At 48.3% G+C, this 22565-nt stretch overlaps 2 protein-coding genes across 2 annotated transcripts; one reads left to right on the forward strand and one right to left on the reverse strand.

Moving 5' to 3' along the window:
* Positions 1–2788: 2788 nt before the first annotated feature.
* Positions 2789–6421, reverse strand: MRPS11 (mitochondrial ribosomal protein S11). The gene is made up of 6 exons (XM_077786009.1): positions 6387–6421; positions 6144–6317; positions 5818–5907; positions 4976–5105; positions 3563–3628; positions 2789–3150 (listed from the first exon to the last, which is right to left on the reverse strand). The coding sequence occupies exons 1-6, from the start codon at positions 6419–6421 to the stop codon at positions 3043–3045; spliced, it is 603 nt and encodes a 200-aa protein (XP_077642135.1). The 3' UTR covers positions 2789–3042.
* Positions 6422–6656: 235 nt separating this feature from the next.
* Positions 6657–9755, forward strand: MRPL46 (mitochondrial ribosomal protein L46). Its single transcript, XM_021537402.2, has 4 exons — positions 6657–6850; positions 7826–8018; positions 8543–8716; positions 9314–9755. The coding sequence occupies exons 1-4, from the start codon at positions 6773–6775 to the stop codon at positions 9562–9564; spliced, it is 696 nt and encodes a 231-aa protein (XP_021393077.2). The 5' UTR covers positions 6657–6772; the 3' UTR covers positions 9565–9755.
* Positions 9756–22565: the final 12810 nt, after the last annotated feature.

Here is a 22565-nt window from a genome sequence, read left to right on the forward strand (position 1 = left end):
GGTCCAAAGGAAGGGTAACTGAATTACTAACTCCCCAAGGTAATGTGGCACTCAGTAAGGGGTAAACAGACCTGAGGCAGCATTTTATCTGTAAGTCAGGAGACTGTTCTGTTTTACGCAGGGATTTACAGGGATACAATGGAGAGAGGTCTATGTGACCGTTTGTTTAGAATGGAAGGCAAAATCCCAGAAAAGGCCATGGTTGAACCAGGATGAAGCTTTGCAGCCAGCAGTAATTTCTGAGATTGTTTCTCAGAAAAAGTAATCTCTGAGTGTGGGGAATCAAAAGTTAGGAGGGAGTGGAGAGCAAAATGTCCAAAAGCAACAGGGAAGCCCAGAGGGAGAGGATATGACCCTAATGAGAGTGCTAATGCTGTGGCCATGCTACTGACAAATAAAGTAATTGCTGCTCAGGAGGAATGTGAGCCAGTAGAAAACAGCTTTCCACCCAGATGCCAAGAAAAGCAATTAGAACTTGTAAACACCAGTGGCTGACTAAAACCAGGCACTTAATTAATAGTTTCATTTGAAGGGTAAGGAAATCGTTAAGCACTATTGGTGTCTATTAATTCCCTGCAACACAAACCACAACAGAGTTTTAAGCCTTCTTCCACTGTACAGTGTGTCCAGGAAGGAGCACTCCAGCCCTTGCTCTGTGCAGCTGTGCTCCCCCACCTCAGTGACTGTCCCAGAGCCCTGGGATGTGTTGCAGGACAAACAGCTCAGACTGTGCACTAAGTTAGGACATGGTTTTGGGAGTGCTCCATCAGGGCAGGAGAGAATGTGGATGGAAAATGTGATTTCAGTAAAAAGCTGTACAACTGAAGTATTGGGCTGGGGAGTTCAGAGTACAGGGAGCTGGGGGTCTGAAGATTTGCATCATGCTGTGCAGATCCCAGCCACTGAGCCATGGAGAACAGCCTCAGCCTCTTCTGTCCAGCACAGAGGGTGTTACTGGACTGTCAGTCAAAGCAAGAAGTGGGGGTAGATACCAGAAATAGGCAGGGCAGGGAGGGACATAAAGCCTCCCACTTGTATAAGCAGTGGTGATGCACTGGCAGATCTCCTAAAACCCTCACAAACACCCAGAAACAAAGAATGTTAAGGAGTGGCCTTTACAGAGGACACTGCCTTGATTTTAAGTGTGGGTAAGATGAAGATTTATTCTTAGTGTTTTCTAACTCTTGATTCACATACTCTTTCCTGAATTCCAGGAGGACCACAGATCTCTTTAACAATTTTACTTTTCAATTTGTTCTACCATCTTCATGTGACTTGGGCACTTCTGCATTGATGCAATGAACAAGCAGTAGCAGGGAACAGTGTTTGGTTTTCTGTGTTAGACAAATCTGCCAGCACAGCCTGGTACCCTCCTCTGTCAGGCTGGTTGCTGTGCTGGGCACAGACACCAGCCCAACCTCGCTGTAAGCACATCACACACCCCTTTCCCAGCCAGCTGACTGCATACTCAGAGAGTTCATCTTGGCAGTTCATGCCTGACCTGCCATTTTCTTCTTAAAAAGCAGAATATTAAGTCCCTAGTGCAGCTGTATTTCTGGAGTGAGGGAAAAACTCTTCTAGTGTGGCAAACATTCCTCACTGTCAAATCTGTGACAGCTCAAGGAACTTCCCTTTAAGATCACCTACCCTCCCTTCAAATTCAGAGAGTTGGACTAAAGTAGATTTGTCTGAATCTTGTTTTCTCCTGTCAAATGCAAATCAACAGTCTTTTCGAAGCAGTGATTTCTTTCAAAACCTGCTATATGCCATTCAGCCCCATGAAGGAGGTTCACTGCCTTGTTGCTATGGCACCCTTTCTCTAAAGAGGAAGAAAATAGTTAACTATGCAATTTAAGAAACTACAGAGGAATGACAGAATGAGAAATAATAGAAAGGAAGATTCTGCATTTGCAATAGAACTGCTGGTTGCTCTAAAATACACCATGTTTACAGGTGAAATACTTGTCCAGAACACATTGTATAGTGCCAGGGCTTCTCTGGCAGCAGGGATTTCAATGAGATGCCCTTTGCTAGGCACTGTGCCTCTGCCATCCAGCAAATCAATCCTGTACTCAGTTACTACAGCTTTTACCTTCCCTGCTTAATGCTCCTGAAATATTTCCTTGGCAGAAATTCTGGACGGAGCTGGGACAGCAATAATACATCACAGACCCACAACACGCTCCTGCTGCTTGTAGATACACAGGGGTACAGTTCAAGACTTAAGTGCTTTGTATCTCCTTGGCAGCATTTCATTATTCCTTAGGCCTACTAACCCCTGCTTGCTTTCCCCAGGACCCTGGAAAATCCAGTTTGTGGTGCACAAGGCAGGGCCAGAGACTGCAAGCATCAAACCTGGCAAGATCCCAGCAGCCCCTTTAGAAAGTGAGGTGCTTTCCTTTGCCAAGAGCAGTGGCAGGTCAGTACAGCCTGGGTGAAACAAAGCACTGCAACAGATCCTTGGCAGGAATGGATCCAGGCTGGTGCTCTGTGAACAGGAAGAGCTGCCTCTCATAGGGCACACGTAGCTCTGTGAGCCAGAGGGAAGAGTTAACCCATGCCTTGTTTCCCAATGTGAGCAGTGAGACAAATAGGGAAGGAAGATGACCTGACTGTGCAGTTGTTTACTACAATGACTACAAGGAGATCGAGATCTCAGGCTCTCCTTCTGCCTGACAAGGGCACTAATGGCATGGAGGGCTAGACAAGAGCCACATACGGTGGTAAGAGGAAGAGAGCAGTTGAAAGGCAGTAATAAGCCAAAATACTTCTGGGAACACAGCAGGAATGGCTGTCAAAAGACCAACATTTTAATCAACAAACTTTGTAGACAAGAGGCTTCCCACTAAGGGAATACATGGATTCCTGCTTTCACCAGTAGCTTCTACCTCCTGCATTTTCAAGGCTCAGCATGGTCTATCCAAGCTTCCCTTAACAAGTATTTCCAGGGAAGGTGGCCTTCCAGAATCAGTCACAGAAGCAACATTTGACTCAGTCCCTGATGAACTGATGTTGAAAGCTGCGTGTCCCTTGCACTGCCCCTCACACTCTCCTGGCTTTCCGTGGGCGGCAGCCGTTGTGGGGGACCGGGCTGTTGTCGGTGATGGAGATGATCTCCAAACCTCCCATCGTCAGCCCCTTGATGGCAGCCTGCAATGACACAGCAGATGACAGTTATCAACACACAGAAAAAGCTCAGGGCAAATGTTTCATCCTCCACCTGAAAATCAACATGTTCCAATTCTTCTCACTTCTTAATTCTTAAAAATAAGTAACTCATATCAGAAACTGGTTTAACTTCTCTGCTCTAGTCCTTTCTAAAGCATTCCCATTGATTTTCCTACTTTAGCCATAAGAATCCCCAAATACAGCTTTTATTCTACCTCCAACAAGGTATTACTCAAAAATTGTAATGACTATAAAAATTCATTACTGGGCACTTGGATGAGGAATCCTTTTTATCAGCTTCAGAAAAACCAAGTTAATTGAAACCAGCCTGAGTTTAGAAAACATCCATGACAGCTGAGAAAATAAAGTATGGAAAAGAAACTCCAACACCTACTTTGCGTCCTGGTCCCAGTCCTTTCACAATAACTCGCACGTGCAGTACGCCCTTCCCACGTGCCTTCTGTGAAAAGAACAACTGGTTAGTGTTCTCTCTGACATAAACTCTGACTCCCCTGGTGTCTTTCATTTTCATAATAGTATTTAAGTAAAAAATAAAGATTAGGTAGTAATAAATACAGAAGACATACATGGGGATTACTGCAGAGACACTAAAAGCAAAGGGGGTATGGGGTATGGCCTTGGCAGTTCAAGAGAACTTCCATGCTAGACTGTGAGCTCTGCACACAGAGAAAGCTCTAAAATCAAACTATCTGTGACCTAATGCCAGAGCAAAAAAGGACATATCCATGGATACGTGAGTGAAGTGGCAAGGGACTAACAATGACTAACTCTAAGTTGTTTTCCCTTCTCGAATGTGGCCACTTTTCCCCTGTGAGCAGTGGATTCTTTCTGGAGGGTAAATGAGAGAGCAGGCAAGCTTTAGATTTGCTGTGCAGGAGTCTACACCTCCAGGGCAAAAATTCTAGGGGGTTTCAAATTGGAAATTGTACAAACTGCTGTACAGCACAGCCCTGCTGCCACCACGTGGAGGGAGATCCTCTGGCTCTCTTTCTCATTGCGCTCTAGTGCAATTAACATACTAACTACTTCAACAGTGACAGACTAAATCTGTCCAAGCACAGCTATGCAGCTATTATGAGGCTCCAAGGAGCACAGATTAATAGTGAAGATGTTCTTATATCCCTCTGAGTCAGCCACAATAAGCTGCTGGCCAGCACTGGCACCAAACTCCTGTGGCATGAAAGGCTGAAGTGAGTTCCATTCCACCTAATTTAGGGTAAGGATTTTCCGTTTGACTTTGCCTCATTCAGCTGTAATGAGGATCGTGACACAGCCAGCCTCATCTCCTCCACCTGGACACCCACATGGTTTTTCTTATAAAGAGTTACAACGAACCATATGTGCCTGGAAACTACAGGTGCAAGAACATCACTTTCTCTGACTGGAACTGCTGGCTGGAGCTCAGTTCTGTGGCAGAGAGCAGATATAAAATATCCAGACAATAACTACAGCTACTTTCAGTCCCCTATGAGGCAAAACTTGAACTGCTGCTGATTCAGGGTCTACATTCCCCAAATGACTGAGAAATGTTCACTTAGGAAAACAGGAGGCTATACAGACCGGCACTAGGAAAGGACAGGCTCCAAGTTACAATCACAAACTTCCAATTGCAACCTGCACAGCTCAGCTCCCACTTGGGGCACTTCTAACAGCTCTTTCAAACACTTTGTCTGTGTGCAAACAAAACATGGGACACTGCTCCAGCACCACAGTGCTGCCTGCGAGCCAGGGCTGTGCCCAGGTACGGGGCAGGCAGTCAGAGGTGGGGATGACGGTGGGGACTCACCACTGCCGCTGCCATGGCCGCGGTCTGCGCTGCAATGGCAGTGCCCTTCTTGGCGTTCTGGAAGCCCTCCGTGCCGCAGGACGTGCGGGAGAACGGCTGGTTGTCAAAGCTCACCACCTGGATGTGCGTGCTGTGGGACAGGGGCAAGGGGAAGAAGCAAGCTGGAACAAAGCTTTATTCTCCAGTTTTTCGCTCACTTTACTGGCACAGCTGACTGCAGGACTTGGATCTCCCTTTCAAAGTATCTCACTTAAACTCACTGCAGAGACCACCCAGCAGTGACCTGGTCATCTTACAGACCCAGGCAGAACCTTTCTGGAGATGGTGTGCCTTATCTAAGTACACCTCAGACCAAATTTGGTCCTTTCAGGTCCACCTCTTACTGCATTTGATCTCTGATATTAAAAAAAAAAAAAATGCACAAAACACTTCTAGAACTTGAAAGAGCTTTAAGCAGCAACATATCACAGGAGCAATCACTGATGAAACACAATTGTCTCATGGAGAATATGATAATTTTTTTAACACCTGTACAGAAATTGTGCTGAAGCAGTGGGCTAGTGGGAAGTAACCTGCTGTTAAACCTATCAGCATCTGATTATTTATATCAGAATGTAATCATAATATATAAAAACAATCTCATTGCTTTTAAGACACTCCAAGAACAGTTATGCTCCCTGAACAGCGTTGAGGTTTAAATCAGTATCATATTCCCAACCATGAACATCGTCCCCTTGGCTGTTTTTCTTTGAATCTTTAGATCAAAATGATGACAGGGCAAACCCCGGGTTCTAGGCTTTTATTTCGCACGAGAGCAGGAATGGAGCAGCTCATTTTCTTACTTGTTGTACGTTGCTTTGATGTGAGCTATCGGGACCTCTTCATAAACCTTGCCATCCCATCTCATGGAGTTCCTCTGCAGGATTAAGGCGCTAAGGAGCAAAGTAAGAATTATCAGGCCTCGCTCTTAAAGTATTATAAAGTTTCGTCTCACATGGGGAAACGAAGGAAGAAGGGATCAAGCCTCCGAAAAGCGCAAGCTGCGTTTTTGATTGAGTCAAGCGGCTCCCTCCCCACGCACGGCTGCAAACCCGCGGCGGGCGATAAAACCTCGCAGCAAGCGGCAGATGGCAGCGGCCTCCCGGCGCGGCCTGGCCTCGGCTCTCACCTCTGCTCGGCCTCGCTCTGCTTCTCCGGCTCCTCGGCAGCCGCGCCGGCCCGCAGCCCCGGCGCGCCGCAGCGGAGCCCGCGGCACCGGGCGGCGGCGGCGCGGGCCCTGCGGGAGACAGCCGTGAGAGAGGGGCAGACCGGCTGAGCGACAGCGCGGAACCCCAGCGCACACCTCGCCCAGAGGGAGCCCTCCCCGCTGCCCCCGCGCTCCCACAGCCCGTCCCGCCCTCTCTCCGCTCACCCCCAGCCCAGCAGGCGCAGCCCGGCCAGCGCCATGGCCGCGCTGATGGCGGCGGCTCCGGCTCCGGCGGGGAGCGGCGCCGCGGAGCACGCCGGGAGCGAGGAGGGGACATGGCGGCGCCGTGCGGGGCGCGGGCCGCGGCGGCCCTGGCGCGGCGGGCGGCGGGCTCCGCTCGGAGGGTGTGCAGCGCTCGGGGGGTGTGCAGCTCTCGGGGGGCCGGCAGCTCTCGGGGGGTGTGCAGCTCTCGGGGGGCCGGCACCGCTCCGGGGTTTTGCAGCTCTCGGGGGTTTTGCAGCGCTCCGGGTGTTGGCACCGCCCGGGGGGTTTGCACCGCTCCAGAGGTTTGCAGCGCTGCCGCGCACCGCCCGTGGAAGCTTTTCGGGGCGATGTGCTTGTTGAGGCTTCCCCGAATCACGCAGCCTCTGGAAAAGGAGGAGGAAGAGGTGGCGGCGCTCATGGAGCAGGTAGAAGGAGATGTGTAGGATTTGTGTGTGTGCGCGGGGGTGTCGGTGGGAAGTGGCGCCCTCAGGCATGAGGGGACAGCAGCGTCAGGGGCTGCTGGCCTTGCACGCACCGTCTGCGATGTTGCTCTGCGTGCGATTTTGCACCACGTCTGGTGGGTCTTGGTGGTGTTCCCTCTGTGAGAAATGCCTATTTTATGATTGGCTTTTCGCAAATGTTACAATGAGTATTGTATGTGTAATGTTAGGAAGTTGTGCTGTATTAATTCTCTTAAGTAGTGTGTTAAATACAGTTTTAGGTTACAACATCATGTTAAAATAGAAACTCTGCGATATAGGATTTGTTGCAAGCTCAAGCGAGAAGATGAAATAATCAAAAAACTCTTCACATATAGATGTCAGCAAAGGGGGCCCATAAAAAGTTGCTGCCTCCTTATCAGAAAAAACAAACATTCTTCCACCTTTTCTCCATCTTTTTGGAACCACCAAGATTGAGGAGAACAAGCTGACAAAAACCAGAAAAGTTCTTAATTTGCAAGGAATTTATGCATCATGTATGAGATATATGAATATGCAACAGGCTATTGCTTTTAAGGTTATTCCTTTGGTCACAAGGTATGCTTTTCGTGACTTAGTGTCTGAGAGCATCCAGATGTCCGTAATTCTTTGCTTTTTATTGTCTTGAATGGTACTAACTTAAATTTTATTACTCTAATTGTATTACAATTTTTAAAATAATTTTATTATTATTAAACTTTTAAAAATTTTGAAAACCAAGTGATTGGCATTTTTCACATCCTCCATGGTGTTGGTGCCCCTGTCACACACTCCTGCTGCAAGCAGGGAAGCCCTGCTCAACCTCAGGAAATTCCTATTGCCTTACTTTTACTGAATTGGAAATAATGTAATTTTGCTTGCTAATATAGTGCTTGTGGTTTAAGAAGCACTTAAGAAGGCTTTTTTATGTTGCTCTTCTAGATAGAGCTGGAGAAGAGCCTCTATTCAGATCACGAAATGCGTAAGCTGGAGGAGGAGGAGCAGCTCAAGAGGAAGATGGAAAGCTCGTATGACGAGGATGAAGCTCATGGCAAGACGGTCATCATGGCTCAAGACCTGGAGGAGAAGTGGGAGCAGAAGTTCCTGCAGTTCAAAGCTGCCCCGCGGATAACAGGTACAGCTTGGAGTTTGTGGTGGGTGAGAACACCCAGATTGTTTGCCAGAGTGCAATTCAGTAGAAGGAAGACATTTTTGGATTTCTTTTTTTGTTTGTTTTAAAGAGAGTCTTGACTCTGTGGCAGCACATGTGCAATTAACAGTCTTGACAGGGAAATCAGTGTTCCTGTGCTGCAAAAAAGTGTGTGTTCACCAGGGCAAGGTGGTGAACATAGATGTGGTTTCCAGACAAGAGAAATGTTTGGTCATTTGGTTCCCAAGCTCTGCTTAGTGCTCTTGATTTTTGTCAAGGTGGAGATCTAGTCTGCTTATTATAGAGTCCTTCTGGAAAGGACAACAGCAGCTAAATCCTGCAATGACTTCTAGAGTGACTGCGAGCATTCCTGTCTACATTTTTGTCTTATTCCATGTATCCATATTTGTGTGTTGTTTCTGGGTGGGAGGCACAGAGAGTTGATAACCCAGGGAGTCAGAGCATGCTGCCAGGAGACTTTGTTTCCAGCCTGTGTTGGCTTTTGGCAGATGCTGATAAAAGCAATGATCGAACGTCGTTGAACAGGAAGCTGGACAGCAACCTGATGTTTCTGGTGAAACAGAAAATTGGTAACCAGGAGCTGTGGCTCCTGCCTCAAGTGGAGTGGCAGCCTGGAGAGACGCTACGGAGCACAGCTGAGCGAGCCATGGCTACGTTTTTGGGTGTGTAGCTTGACCCTCCCTCCTGTTTGTCCAGTGGTTTTCTTCCAGTGCCCTGTCTGAGGGATATTTGCCATCTGCTGTAGTGAAATCTTTTCCCATCTGCTGGGAAAGGGCATTTCACGCCAGAGGGCTGGCACATTGGGAGTTGGGATCAGCCCAGCAGCAGCAGTGCTATGTCTGGCCATCGTGGGCCATTTTGGGGTATCACCATACACCTCACCATCCCTGAATGTCTGGGATTGTTTTGGGCTTATCTTTCCCTCTTGTTGCCCTGTGGTAGTTTTTGTGGCAGATGGGTGATGATGGCCAACACGTGTCCTTGCTTTTCACTCAGGATTGGTAAAGCTGGATACCCTCTCCTTCCCTTCCTCTCTCTCCTGCTCTGCGAGGACTCTCTGGTCTCCAAATGAGCTGTTTTTTCATGAGAACAAACCACAGTTTTTTCACAGCTGTCAGTATTTCTGCCAAAGAGGGAACAGTCAGTCTGAACCACTTACAAGGAATGGCTTATGCTGTGTTGTTGTTATACAGGAGAGCAGTTATTGTTGTTCTGTGTTCTTATGTCTTACTCTCTCTTGCATTGCTGGCTTCTTGCAGGAGATCGCATTCAAGCCAAAGTCCTGGGGAATGCACCATATGGGATTTACAAGTATAAATTCCCCAGGGCCATCAGAACTGAGAATAACGTGGGAGCCAAAGTCTTCTTCTTCAAAGCCTTCCTCCAAAGCAGTGATTTGTCCCAGGCAGAGCTGAAGGCAGATTACCTGTGGGTCACAAAGAAGGAGCTGGGAGATTACCTGAAGTCAGAATACCTGAAAAAAGTCAATCGATTCCTCCTGGACTTGTGAGCAATGGCCTGTGCTCCAGCAGATGGGGAGGATGTGGGATGTGGCTCCAGGGAGGAGCACAGCTGCTGCTTTGCATGGTCTGGGTGTATGAGATGTTCACTTGGGCTCTGGAGGATAATTTGCCTTTGCCTTATTTCCCAGTTCTCTTCACTGGCCCTGTACTGAATAAATATTAAAATCTATACTCGGAAGTGAAGCTTTCCTGAGGGAGTTCTTTGCTCTTGTTGAATTTTCCTCCTCCACCTCTTCTGGAGATGCATGTTGTGATCCTTTCCTCTCCCAGGAGTGTGGTTCCCTGGGGCTGTGGTACCCAGAAGGTTTGCTTTCCTCTCCAGATTCCTGTCACAGGCTCAACCTCAGAGGGTTTCTCCTTGCTATAGCTAATGCTTATCACTAGTACCTGCTCTCTGATAAGAGCAGCACTGGAGGGTTATCTGTGTGTCCAGGTGGGAACCGACTCTCCTGAACACCAGCCAGGACAAGATGTGTTTCTGGGCAGATGTAAGCAGGGATATTCACAGCTTATTAACTGCTAGTGTTAGCTGCCTCTGGCCTGGAATCTGTGATGCACAGTGGCCGTGGAGGACATGGATCCATGAGGAATGGGCAGCTGCCTTCCCACTTACACTGCCTCCCTGTGAGCCTCAGGTTACAGCAACAGACACTGAGGGAGGATAACAGCAACAGCATCTGCTCTCTGCCTGGGCTGGGAGGCTCTTTTTCCCTGGGAGGGGAAGGTGCTTTAGCATTGCAGTCTCATGGGAGCAGCCTCAAAGGTGTCTAGGGAATTCTTGGCTCCCATTCCCACTGCATCAGGCCAGCACTGCTAACCAGCACAGCTGGGCCTGCCTCAGGTAGCCTGACCCTATTACCCCAGTTTCTTTATTAGAAGATCTATCCTGGGCTTGTGTGGTGCTGTCTTGGCCCTCTGGGGCTGATTCTGTTGCTGGAGGATTTTTCTGGTTGTAAATGTTGCTGTTCAGTAGTCAAGAGTGATGCTGGACCTTGCAGGGAATGAGCTTCCTGCAGCAGCAGGGGGAGAGGGAGGAAATAACTGTCATAAATCATCTGGAGAGGGTTTGGACTCCAGAGGTGGAACTGGAGATTGCTGTATGTACTTTATCAATCCTTTGGGAGCTGTTGAGCTCCAGGCCTCAAAGTTATCCTTAATCACTCTGCAAGCCATTGGGGTAGCACAGCAACCTTCTGTTTTCCAATGCTGGACAGTTTGGGAGCTGCAGGTTTGCCATAAATTACCAACAAAACTTGGTTCCTGGAAGCATCCTCACAGGCCTGGCAAGGAGGCTGAGTCTGCAGCAGAGATCAGTGGCAAAGAGGAAATAAATGTGGAGCAGAACACGTGCCTGAAAGACTGCAGATTTTTGGCTGCTCCCTGAGGTCAGCACTGCTGAAAGGAGGCCTGTTGCCTTCTCCAGGACTGGAAGCTTGAAGGAAGGTGAGTCCTTACCCTCGGGCTGTGTCCCTCCTGTGGGGGGCATGGGTGCAGTCAGTAGAGGTTTTCTCTGCCACTCTTGTTTCAGGCTGTCACTGGCTCCAGAAGATGCAGCAAAGCCCTTGTGGCCACAAGCTTAAGGCATGCCCTTAGCTAAAGAGTCTGCCCTGTTTCCCACACCAAGGTTTTGTATTGCTGGGACAAAGCTTTCAAAGAATAGAAAATGCTGTTTAATCTGTGCTTGCCCCCAAAAGACAGAGAACAAATGAAAGAAAAGGCTGTACTGAAACCTTGCTGATCTTCAGATTCAGGCAGTTCCTATTTCTGGATTACTCAAGCTGCAAGTCTTTGGGCATTGTCTGTGCTGAGAGATGTGTAGCTCCTTCAGCAGTGGAAAGGTCAGAATCAACAGCATCCTTCATTTTAAAATGTCTTTTCCTTGTCCTCAGACCTTACAGGTAGCATGTGTGTGAGAAGCTTGGTCTTTTCTGAAAGCTGAATAGGTTTTTTTCTCATCACCTGGAATAAAAAATCCTGCTCACAGCCTGTGTGGGAGCAGCAGCTTTTATTTATTTATCTAAATTATTTTTTATTTTTCCTGTAGTTTATTTTATTTAAAGCCACTCAGCCAGTTGCTGCAAACAATCACCGATCCTGCAACTCGGAGGGTTTTGCTCAATTCTTCTGTGTGGTCTCTTTTCTTCTCCAGCCTTGGGAAGAGGGAACCTGGAAGATCCTAGAGGATGGTTTGAGTCTTCTCATTTCCTCTACTCCCAAACACCTCCAGTAGGTCACTGAGGCTGTTCTTTGCCTTTGGGAACTTGGTGGCTGCAGGCCACTCGGTGTGAACCTATTCTCAGAGCTGCAGAAGTCTGAGCAGGCTGGTGGGATCTATTTTGCTGGTAACTGCTGAAAGGGCAGCACAAAGCCTGAGAGCCTTTCCTGAGAGAGCAGAGGAAACCTGTGGAGTTGTGGCTGTGAAAGCTGCTGCAGTCCAGCCCAAAGAGCAGGGGGAGCATTTTCTGTTGGACATGAAACACAAAACTCCCCTTGCAAATATGATGGAGGTCCACCAGAGTGTTTGGGTGTTGAGGGAGGCTGGAACTTCTTTGTGCTCAAACCCTGGAGGGTTTTTTTCACCTTGACAAAGGCCCCCTCACATGAGATCTGCCAGAACCTGAAGCTGCAGCAGGTGCTTGGGAAAGCAACTGAGTTTGTTGTGGCTCTTCAGTGCAAGGCACTGTGAGATCAGTTGAAGAGCTCTCCTGTGAAGCGTGCACTGGAGAGAGGAGATTTGGGAAGGACCTGTAACTCCTCACTTTGAGAGCAGCCGTGTGAGGTTATCTAAGCAGTCCCAGGTAAGATTGGTGCTGCTGTTACACACTCCTGCCTGTGCACACCAGAGAGGAGGCTCCTGGCTGCACAGGCTGCAGAGGCTTTCTGTCCTCAAAGCCATTTTTGGCACAGGATGCTTCCATTCTTGAGGGTCATAAACAAGAAGTCTCATCCTTTCTGTCTTCAAGGGGGAAGGAACCATCTGAAGATGTCCTGACCCTGGTGTGATGCAGTCCAGCAGCTGTTGCTAAAAGTCTCCAGTAGCAGACACAAATGGAAGGAGCAGTTGCATTCTAAAGCACTGGCATCTGAGCCATTGCTTAAGCCACCATGTTAGGAGAGAGAGATGAAGGTTTCCTTTGTGGCAAGTTGACGCTAGCACTCCCCTCCAGTGGAGAAGAAATAACAAGTCCTAATAAAAGCATTTTTCAGCTTCACAGATAGTTTTCCTTTACTTTTACAAAATTGTTCCCCTGCTGGTATCCTTCCTTGTCTGTGTAAGTTTTGGGGGTTGGTGCTCTCTAAGCAGAGCCCTGCTCATACGTTTTGTGATACAGTGTGAACTGTTCAGAACCTCACACTTTCTCACGTAATGGGAAGCTGCTGCCTGTTTCTCCATCTGGCTGGCCCCAGGCAATGAAGGACTTCAAAATTGGGAAGATAAATACATGCAGAGCCAGGAGAGGCTTTTGGGGTCACGGGCTACACCTCTTCCTGCTCTCTGAAAACCTGTAGGAGGAGAGATGCTATTCTCCCAAATACAGCCTTGAGCAGGGATGTGTGCTGGGGGTACAGGTAGCATCCTGAGGCATCCCTGACTGCCAGGCCAGGGGTGAGCTGGCTCAGGGAGGATGACAATTGTGCTGTCCCAGCTGGTTGCAGCCTTTGGGCTCACTCCCTGTCCTGGAAGATGAATAATTTCCAGCAGCATTTATTGCCTTTATGCTCAAGCTCCCATTCTTGTGTTGGAAGGGATCTCTCTTTGGAAGTATTTTTTTGTGCATGTGCTGCCCTTCCCTGCTCTGCTCATGGTAGCCCAGAGACCCAGCAGAAAGTTGTGTGGGAGTGTGGGAAATCTGCTTGAGGTCACCAGTGACATGAGTGGACTAGATCCCATGGTTTTTTTTTTTTTTTTTTTTTTTTTTTTTTTTTTTGAGGACACTTTTCCCTCCCTTTTCTTGTGAAACCCCTGTGGGTTGGTGTAACCAGCATGTTGGAAAGACACAGAGTGGGGCAGTCAGGAGGCAAGGCTTGAGTGAATCTCTGCAAAAGTAAGAATGGATATAAAATAAGGGATGGGGAACTTGTACTCAGGGTCAAATTTCCCCAGAAGCTTTGTTCTACCCAATCCTTGACATCAATCCCTCAAGAAGGAAAGCCAGGAATTTTTGAGGTGAGTGTAAAATGCTGACAGCAGGAAGCCCCTTCAGGTAGTTCCAGCTACAGTTTTGCTGTCAAGGATACTTTTCCCTAACAGATCTTGTGGGGTATAAACTCCTTTGTCAGGACTTCATAAGCAATGCTTGAAGACCCAAGGGCATTTCTCAATTGAATTATGAAGGGTCTTTCAGCAATATTAAAATGAAGCTTCAAAACCGAGGCACAGCAACAAAGCCTCTATGGAGAGAATGCAAGGCTTTAGGACTCACCATCACAGCCCACTCCAGGAGCAGGTCTGTGTGCTGCCAGCAACTGGCCCTTTACCTGGCTGCTGAACATCCAATTTCACAATTAACTGATGCAAGAGTTGAGAAAAATATTTTTCAGTTAACAGTTTGAAGTTTAAGCTGAACTCTACTGGAGCTTAAGGTGAGAGTTGATGTCAAAGGCAGATCATCGTCTGAGGGGCTGCTCTTCCTCTCAGGCATCTGGGCAGATGGAGTCTGGGGACATCATGACATGAGGCATGGGCCAGCACTGCTGCTGCCTGCCTGCTTTCTGCTCTCTCTCATCTATCAAAGTAATTATACCCATTATATTTCGCCTTTCAGGTTTTACCCTCACAAATGTTATTCCTCAGCAGTAAACCTGTGGGGTGAGTGAATTATTGGGAAAAAAAATAGGCATAATCCAGGTTTAATGGGCACATAGAAAAAACACACTGGGTTTGGAGGATTGCTCAGCCAGCGTCCTGCTTCTGCAGGCGAATAGAGATTTATCATGATGTGTGTATATATCTAGTTTCGTGATCTGTGAGCTCTTAATAATTGGTTTGCTGACCTGCCGGCAGTGTTCTCTCTCTGTAGAGCTTTCCCCAGCCCCTAGTTAATATAATGGGTCACAAATCCCATTTGCTTTTGAATTCTGAGTAATCCTTTTGTTAACTTTGCCTATTGCTTTTCTGGACGCATCGGAGGAAATGGGAGCCATGTGCAAATCAGTAAATCTGGTTCTATGTTCAGAGCTGCTGCCCTGCCCCGCCTGCCCTTTCCAAATGCCCCGTGCAGCCCGTTTGGGTCAGACCCAGAGCTCCCCTCTGCAGAACAGCAGCTGCTTCCCGAGCTGTGCTTCTGCCAAGTGGCACAGGCTGCAAGTGTTGGATGAGCTTGAGGAAAGCAGGACCCGGTGGGGAGCGGGCAGCCAAGCCATGAGGGGTTTGGAGAGGAGGGAAATTGGGCGTTCAGGGTGTCTGATCCCACCAGTGCCCTGTGTGCAGGGGCAGTGAGTCCCCCACTTTAGGGGGTGGGACCCATGGGGACCCACTTTTCAGGCTCTGCTCCACCAGCACTCACAGCTCAACATCCAGTCTTGTCCCTCCTTAGGGAGTGTGGTGCAGCAGACAGTGCCTTCCACCAGAATGCTGGAGGCTCTGGGGCTACCAGGGGCAGGAGGCAGTGAGCAAGATGGGCATTACCTGTCCCAGATCTTTCTGGATTTCATATCCCTTCATTTTCTCTGCCTGCAAATAGGATTATAGTGAGCTGTACCTGTCTTGCCTGTTCTCTCCTGTCCTTGTGGGTAGGTAGTTATCTGAACCCTTTCAGAGGAACAAGAAGCTGCCAGACACCCCCTAAGGTGATTCCAGGTACATCCCTGCTGAAGAAAGGAAGGGAGAGCATCAGCTCCCGAGATTTCCTGAAGACAAAGTTAAAATCACCAGCTACAAGGGCTTGGCAGGGGTTGTGTTCCTGCTGCAGTGACTGCCCACGGATTGAACTGGGAATCTTCAGAGGTATGTCCAAGCACCAGAATATTCCAAGTCACAAAGTCAGTGTTTCTTGATTACTTTTGTTTGTTTCCTGATTTTCTTAAGTTTTCAGTCTCCTGCACAGCTGATAAGCCTCACCCTTCACCCTTTTCCCTCATGCTTCCATTTGTCTTCCTATTTTTAGCCTGTCTGTGGCACTCTTCACACAATGCCTGTGTGCACTGCTTTGATCGGAGGTGCTGACGATGATGACACGACCTTGAAGGCAGCAGCTTGCAGCAAGTCAAGCTGTGTTGCATTTAGTTAGCTTCTTGTAGCTGGGCATCGTGTCACAACCCAGGCAGGCACACAGCGTCACCTCTCCTCACTCCCATGCTGTTTTCCCTGATAGGTCCCACCAGGATTTAGACTATTTGCCTCCAAACCCATTCTCTGCCTTTGGCCCAGAGTGAGGAGCATGGCAGGGAATTATCAGTGCTGGGAGCTTGATGCTCAAAAGTCGCTGGCTCCAATCTAAGAGCTAAATTCCCCTGAGGATGGAGGTGGATGCTGCTTGCTGCCCATGAAACAGCTCAGTGCTAGGCACTAGATGGCAGGCAGTGACTGGGAAATCCTTTCAGTGGCGTTTTATTTCCCTTTTCCCTTAGAAGAACCTCCTGCTCTAGCTCTGGCATGCTCCAGCGTGGGAACCTGGAGCATGGAATAAGGATCAACAATTTTTAACTGCTGCGTTCAAGCTTGTACCTCACATGTTGAAGGATCCCAGTGATTGACAGACACTCATCTTTGCTCCACTGAGGCTTGACAAGTAGCAGGAAAATCCAAGGAGCTTCTAGTGCAGGGAAAAGAGGCAGGGAGCAGGCAGGCAGCATCTGAGGAGAGAGGGTGGATGGAGGGCAGGTGCTGAGGTCTGTCCAGGGCAGGGGTTAGGGAGGAATAGGAGTGCATCCATATGGAATAGGGATAGAGGCAAAAAATGATCATGTGTGTTTGATGCAAACAAGAAGAAGTAATGAAATCCCTTAGGATGAATTTCCTATAGGCCTAATTGTGCAGCAGTTACTTTGGAGAGGGCAGTGTTGAGGTTTCAACCACATGCTGTCCCTCACCTTGCAAGGGCGAGATGGTCACCACACTCTGGCTATGGGGCTTAGTCACTAGGGAGGGCCTGATCCTCTCTCCAGATTGTCACAGCATGCCTTTGATTTACTTGGGTTGGGCTTTGGGGCTTATCCCCAAAAGTACACATAGAAGTGACCTCACCTAGAGGAATATATGTATATCCTACTCTACCCCAGTGATGCAGCAGCATGTTCTCCCATGCACTGATAGGAGGCAGGAGTACCAAAATCCCTTCTTTATTGGCCAGGAGTCCATATTCACCTTGTTCCTGGACCCTGCTGTATGCTGTTCCCACCTCTATGGAGCTCAGGACAAGACAGCATCCACAGTGCGAGGTGCCTGGCTGTCCTGTTCCCAGAGGAGAGCCACAGAGCCAGCCCCTGTGCCACAGTCTGGGTGTTGTAGGTCCTCTGTAAGCACCTTCCAACAAAAAGGAGATTATCTTTAGCTTGTTAGAGTCCTTGCAGGGAGGGAGAATAAGGCTCTTTGCTCTGAAACGTTCTCTTCCCTGGGATTACAAGATAATGCATATGAAACTACATTAGCTCAGCCAGGTTTATGGATTATTTGAAAATCAAATTCTTTTAATCTCATCCACCATCTGGCACCAGCGAAACAGCCAGCAGCCAGCTCGCTGCCGCTTCCACCCTGTGTCGGAGTGACTGAAGTGTCACAGCCAGTGAGGGGACACCAGCATCCCTGGCTGTCACTGTGCATCCTGGCACCAGCACCCAGGCCTGCCTTGTCCTGATTTCTTCCCGAGAGAGAGTGGAGGTGCCGTGTCTCTGAGGAACTGGAGGGAGGCCTTGGCACGCCCTGGGAATGAACAGACGGACGAGGAACATTTCACTGCTTGTGCCTGTGTGACCACGAGACTCAAAGCCAGAGGGGTTCCCTGGCCTTGGATAAAGGTTAAGATCAGAGCAGGGGAGCTGCCAGTCTCACTGATGTGATTTGCAGGGATGTCCTGGCTGGGCAGGGAGGGATGAGGGTGCAGGAACCTGATGCAGAGTTTTTTCCAGAGAGGTTGTGTTTCCCTGTGAATATTAACTGGGAGCTGCCAGGGTGCATCTGTGCTCAGTGGTGGGGCTGGAAGCTCTGTGGGTACCAGAGAGGCAGTGAGCACTTGTGCTGTGTGCCAGGGAAAGCAGGAATGCTGTCCCTGAGGGGCAGGGCAGGGTGGGCAGCCCATCAGAGGTGCAGCGTGGAGCACTTTGAGGCATTGCCATGGACAGAGCCCAACCTGTCTCCCTCTCCCTGGCTCACAGGTCAAGGAACAGATGGGACTGGAGGGGGGTGAGGGATCCCTATGGGAGGTTGGAGCTACCACAACTGGGGATATGTGAGTGAGTGAGTGAAGTAAGTGAGTGAGAGAGTGAGTGGTGTGTGCTGGGCACTGTTGTCCCCACTGCAGCTCCACATCTGATTTTTCAGATGCCAGAGCAGCTGGGCTGCAGAGCTGCTTGGTTCTCCTGTTTTTGGTTTCTGTGCTGAGCCTCAATGCAACCATCCATCTTCTCCTGTCTCCTCCAGAACACTTCTGTACCTACTACCAAGGAGTGCTCTAATCTCAGTACCCATTTAACATGAATAAAAAGCCTTCTGGGACAATAGGTCACGGTTATACAATTTAGCTCAAGTAGAGAAAAGGCCTTTATGGCTGTGAATACATGAATACTTAAAATATATATATAACATTGGTTAACATCAGGACTTATAAGCATAACATATATATATAGCACTGGGCTAACAGTCTGTGCCTTGACTCCCTCCACAGAAGGCTGTAGCTGTTCTGCCTGTCAGCTCTGGCCCAGTGACTCTTCATGGCTGGAGTCAAAATTTGCCCTGCTGCTCATTTTTTGCAGGGCTTTTGGTGTTGTGTGCAGCTGTTACAGGCAGAGAGCTCTGTGACTGCTGCTTGGTGGGGATCAGGACAAGAAAGGTGACAACACAGCACCTCTATCCACAGGTAAAAATGCACACAGAACCAGGCTGGTAGCTGCTGTGCCATGCAGCAATTTGCTCCCATGATTTGCCTGAAGACAATTGCATGCAAATAAAAAAAAAAAAAAAAAGAAAAACAAGAAAAAGAAAAATGAATAGCTTTAAAGAAGATAAAGCATCATTTCTGTAGGTAACTAATTACTAATTATACAATCTCAGCATTGTCTGTACCATTACAATTACTTGTTTTTTCAATACATTGTAGCTTTAATTAAATAAATCCTTAGATTCTTCTTTTTTCTTCTGCTTTGTAACACAAAGTCATTTTTTTTATTAGTGCCAAAGAATAAATTAATTGTGTAATTAGTGACTTTTACATTATCCCTCCTGAAAGGGTTATTTCCAGGTTGTTTGTGTGAAGGGGCTGGCGAATGGTTGTGAAATGTTGTTTGATACCAAGAGTCTTGGGAAGTAGCTGTCTGTGACTGGGGGTGCTGGTGGAGGTGGGGATTTGCCAGTGCTGGGGCACAAATGGCAAGAAGAGGATGCTAGGGCTGGATGGAGGAAGCTGTCAAGCACTGCTGGTTATCCCCTTGCTTATTTGCAAGTTTGTGAATAAATATATTTCTTTTTGATGCAGGAATGCCCTCTAGAAGGCATCCTCAGACCCTCCAGAAAGGTGAATGGCTGTGAAGCTGTGGCTGCTTCTGTGTGCTCCCCCTGGTACAGGTGAAGGAAAATCCCCATGGGGCTGTGAGCTGGTGGGGATGGCATGTCACCCCCTGCCCCACCACCTGCAGGGGGGACACTGCAGATCTCAGGCAGGAAGAGGGGAATTTAGCATGCAGCTAGTGATAGGGATAGATCTTAATAGATCTTCACTTATTATTTGGAAAAGAAAATCAGGATTACAGGCTTATGAAGGATTAGCAAGCATGAATGCATATTTCTGCATATACTGCTCCTTTTGTAAACCCATTGTGCCATTAGGCTGATATAGAGTTATACCATTACCAGCATGACATCAGTGTATCAGATAGTCTTGATTAGAAAACCCAGCAACTGTACAAAGTAAAACAGGGCATTCCTACAAGCCTACTGAGCCTCTCCTCTTTGTACCTCGTGGTTTGCCTCAAAAACACATTGGTTTTCAGACAGCATCAACACCACTAGTAGGACAGACACCCTGTGAGCACTGGCCCACCTCCTGGGCCTGTCAAAGTGACCACATTGAGGCTTTTAGTGTTTCAGCTGCCCTGTCCTGTGGGTTTTAAAGCAGCAGCAGGAAAGTGGATGCATGAGGATCCTCAAGTATCTGCACTCAGCTGTAATGGTGGAGAGAGATTTTCGATTGCTCAGAAGAGGCTGGGTCACTCATGGACATATGTGCAGGGGTCCTCCAGTGTGGCTGAAACTGCATTTCTGGTTTTAGCTGAAATACAGAAAGATCCTCATAAAGGTGGTGTGCCTGCTGGCTTCGAGTGCTGCATGTCCACAAGGACAGGAGCTGCCAGGTCTGGAAGGTGTGTGAGCTACCTGGAGGCATAAATAATTTGATGCAAATGTGGAAAGCTGCAAGAGCCTGCCTGTACTTCATAGCCTGCAAGTCTTGACCCCCCATGACTGTCAGTGTGTGGGTAATCTTAGCAAACCCAAGCCCTTGGCTGTAAGCTTCCCTAGAGGTGGTCTTTGTAAGTAGAATTGTGCTGAGCAAGAAACTTGGATGGAGGAGCAGGAATTGAGTGGTTATGAGATTTCAGAGCCTCTATGTGTATGAGTACAAGTGTTGAATATTACTAAATATTTTCCCCTTCAGTTTGAACCATTGTTTTATTTTCCCAGGGAAATGTAATAAGACCCCGTGTGTTTCTAACTAAATGGCAGCCTCTGCTTAGCAGACAACCCAGGGTCCAGTTTGGATGGGATCCCTGCATTGATGTTTCTGGAAATCAAATAACAGTTGAGCTAAGACAGCTTGTTCCTGGAGTTGCCCAGAGCTGTTTGTTTATTGGGCCAAAGGGAGTGAAGAGCCCCTGGAGCATCCAGGTCTGCAGGAAGCTCTGTGGGACGCCTCTGTTCCGCTCTGATGTTGTCCTTTTCCTGCTGTCAGTCAGCTGTCACAGCATCCCAGGAATGATGCCAGTGCTGGAGGCAGCCAGCTTCATCCATGGGCTCCCCTGAGCACTCCTGCCTCTCCCTTTGAGGCTGATTGCAGCAAAAGTTGACTTTTCTTACCTCCATGGTCCACAAAATGCATCCACCTAGGGGTAACCCACCTTCACAGTGGGATGGAGAGCATCCCTTCAGAGTGAGTGACCTGCTGCTGCCAGATGTGCTGGTCCACTTCCATTTTGCCTCCTCTTCTTGCTGCAGGTTCCCTCCCCACTCATTCACTGATCTCCTGCAATTGTCACTTTGCTGACACTTTAGGCTTGAACTGGGCCCAGTTTCCTATTTGTCCTGTCATGGTCCTGGTGCCTTTAAAGCTCAGATCACTTTTGAGTGCAAGATTCCAAAATACTTTGAAATACTTCAAAGACAGTGTCCATTTTTTAATCTCCATTGGAGTGTATGTCTGTGGGGGTTTTGTTATTTTTTCCTTGAACATGTTTAAAGTTTCTTTTGGCCATAATTTCTTCTTGTGATGTAAGTGTTCTGACAAACTTGACCCTATGCTGCAAAGCAGTTCTGCATGAATGATCCAAGTAGGTCAAGCAATCTTCCTCTCTGCTTCCTTCCCCTGAAGTAAAAAATGACCCTACAACCACAAACCCAGTGTGTAGAACACAGTGCACCCAGAGACCCTAGAATAACAAACCAGTGTGCACACACTGCTGTTGATGAGTGCTGGTAGGGTTTCAGAGGTGCTGATGCTCCTGCTGGCGTGTCCTTTCCGAGGGCACAGCGTCAGCAGCCCTGGTAGCTGTGACATGAGGAGGGTGACTCATGGGCTGCACTGACATAAGCAGTGCCAGTGCCTCGATGGGCCACCAGGTTTCTAACCTGCGTCAGCAAAGTAAGGGGTGAAGAAAGGACATGAGAATGACAACAGAACCTGAATCTGAGGGGCAGGGAGCAAGTGAGATGGAAAGTGCACCTCCCTCGGAGCCTGTGTCCCCACACCTTAGCAGGCACAAGCTGCAGTGGATGCAGCTCCACAGGCTGTGGGCTGGTGTGAAGTGCTGCTGCTGTTTAGAGATGCTGGAAACATTGACTCTGGACATGTTCTCCTACAGGCTCCAGCTTTCTAACCATGCCGAGAGCCTTGGAGCATCTTCCTCACCTCTCTCTGCAGAGCCTTTGAGGGGCTGATTCTTGTGAGTTGGCACCTCTGTCCTCCTGGTTTTGCCATGAATATTTTGTTTGCTGGTGCAACAAACCCTCTGTCAAACCATGACACCCTCCTTAGGTCAAAACTGCAGAGGGAAGCAGATGAGAAGTGTTTAATAGTCCTGAAGCTGAGCAAGCAGCTGAGAAGGCTGGTCAAAGCAAAATTAAGATGCTGTGAACCTCGTTGCAATGATTAATGGCTCTTTTCATATGAAGATGTTCAGAAACTGACATTTACTGAAGAGATGAGAGTGAGGTCTTTGAATAAACTAGGAAAAGATGTTTAGGTTTTTTAATAATAAAAAGAGATGTTTAAGCCAATACAAGAAATTAAGCATTCCTAGGTGCTTCTCCCTGCTTGCAGTCCGTAACAGAAGAAAAAGCATGGAGACACAAATAGCTTAGTTTGGATCATGGGACAACCAGACTGGAGCATGACCTGCAGCTCCCGTGGCTTTCAGGAAGTGCTGAAGGGGGGTGATGAACAGCCCATCCTCACTCTCTGTATTCTTGGCAGCTCTCTGAGTTTCCCACAGCTGCAGGGACAGGAGATACTGAGATGGCAGGAGACAATCTCAGTGACCACCCCTACCAGCAGTCTGGCAGCATCTCCCAGCCCAGCCCACCCTCAGCAGCAAGCAGAGCAGTCAGCAGCAGCATCCTCAGCAC

The sequence above is a fragment of the Lonchura striata genome, chromosome 11 (assembly GCF_046129695.1).
Source record: "Lonchura striata isolate bLonStr1 chromosome 11, bLonStr1.mat, whole genome shotgun sequence".
Taxonomy (NCBI): domain Eukaryota; kingdom Metazoa; phylum Chordata; class Aves; order Passeriformes; family Estrildidae; genus Lonchura; species Lonchura striata.

Bases quoted from the DNA above. Each gene is read 5' to 3' on its own strand.
- MRPS11 (XM_077786009.1), bottom strand. From the start codon at position 6,421: ATGGCGCTGGCCGGGCTGCGCCTGCTGGGCTGGGG. The intron at 5,908-6,143 runs GTGAGAGCCGAG...TTTGCTCCTTAG, and splicing joins CAGAGCGAGGCCGAGCAGAG to CGCCTTAATCCTGCAGAGGA. The intron at 3,151-3,562 runs GTAGGTGTTGGA...GTGTCATTGCAG, and splicing joins GACTGGGACCAGGACGCAAA to GCTGCCATCAAGGGGCTGAC.
- MRPL46 (XM_021537402.2), top strand. From the start codon at position 6,773: ATGTGCTTGTTGAGGCTTCCCCGAATCACGCAGCCTCTGGAAAAGGAG. The intron at 6,851-7,825 runs GTAGAAGGAGAT...TTGCTCTTCTAG, and splicing joins TGGCGGCGCTCATGGAGCAG to ATAGAGCTGGAGAAGAGCCT. The intron at 8,019-8,542 runs GTACAGCTTGGA...GGCTTTTGGCAG, and splicing joins AGCTGCCCCGCGGATAACAG to ATGCTGATAAAAGCAATGAT.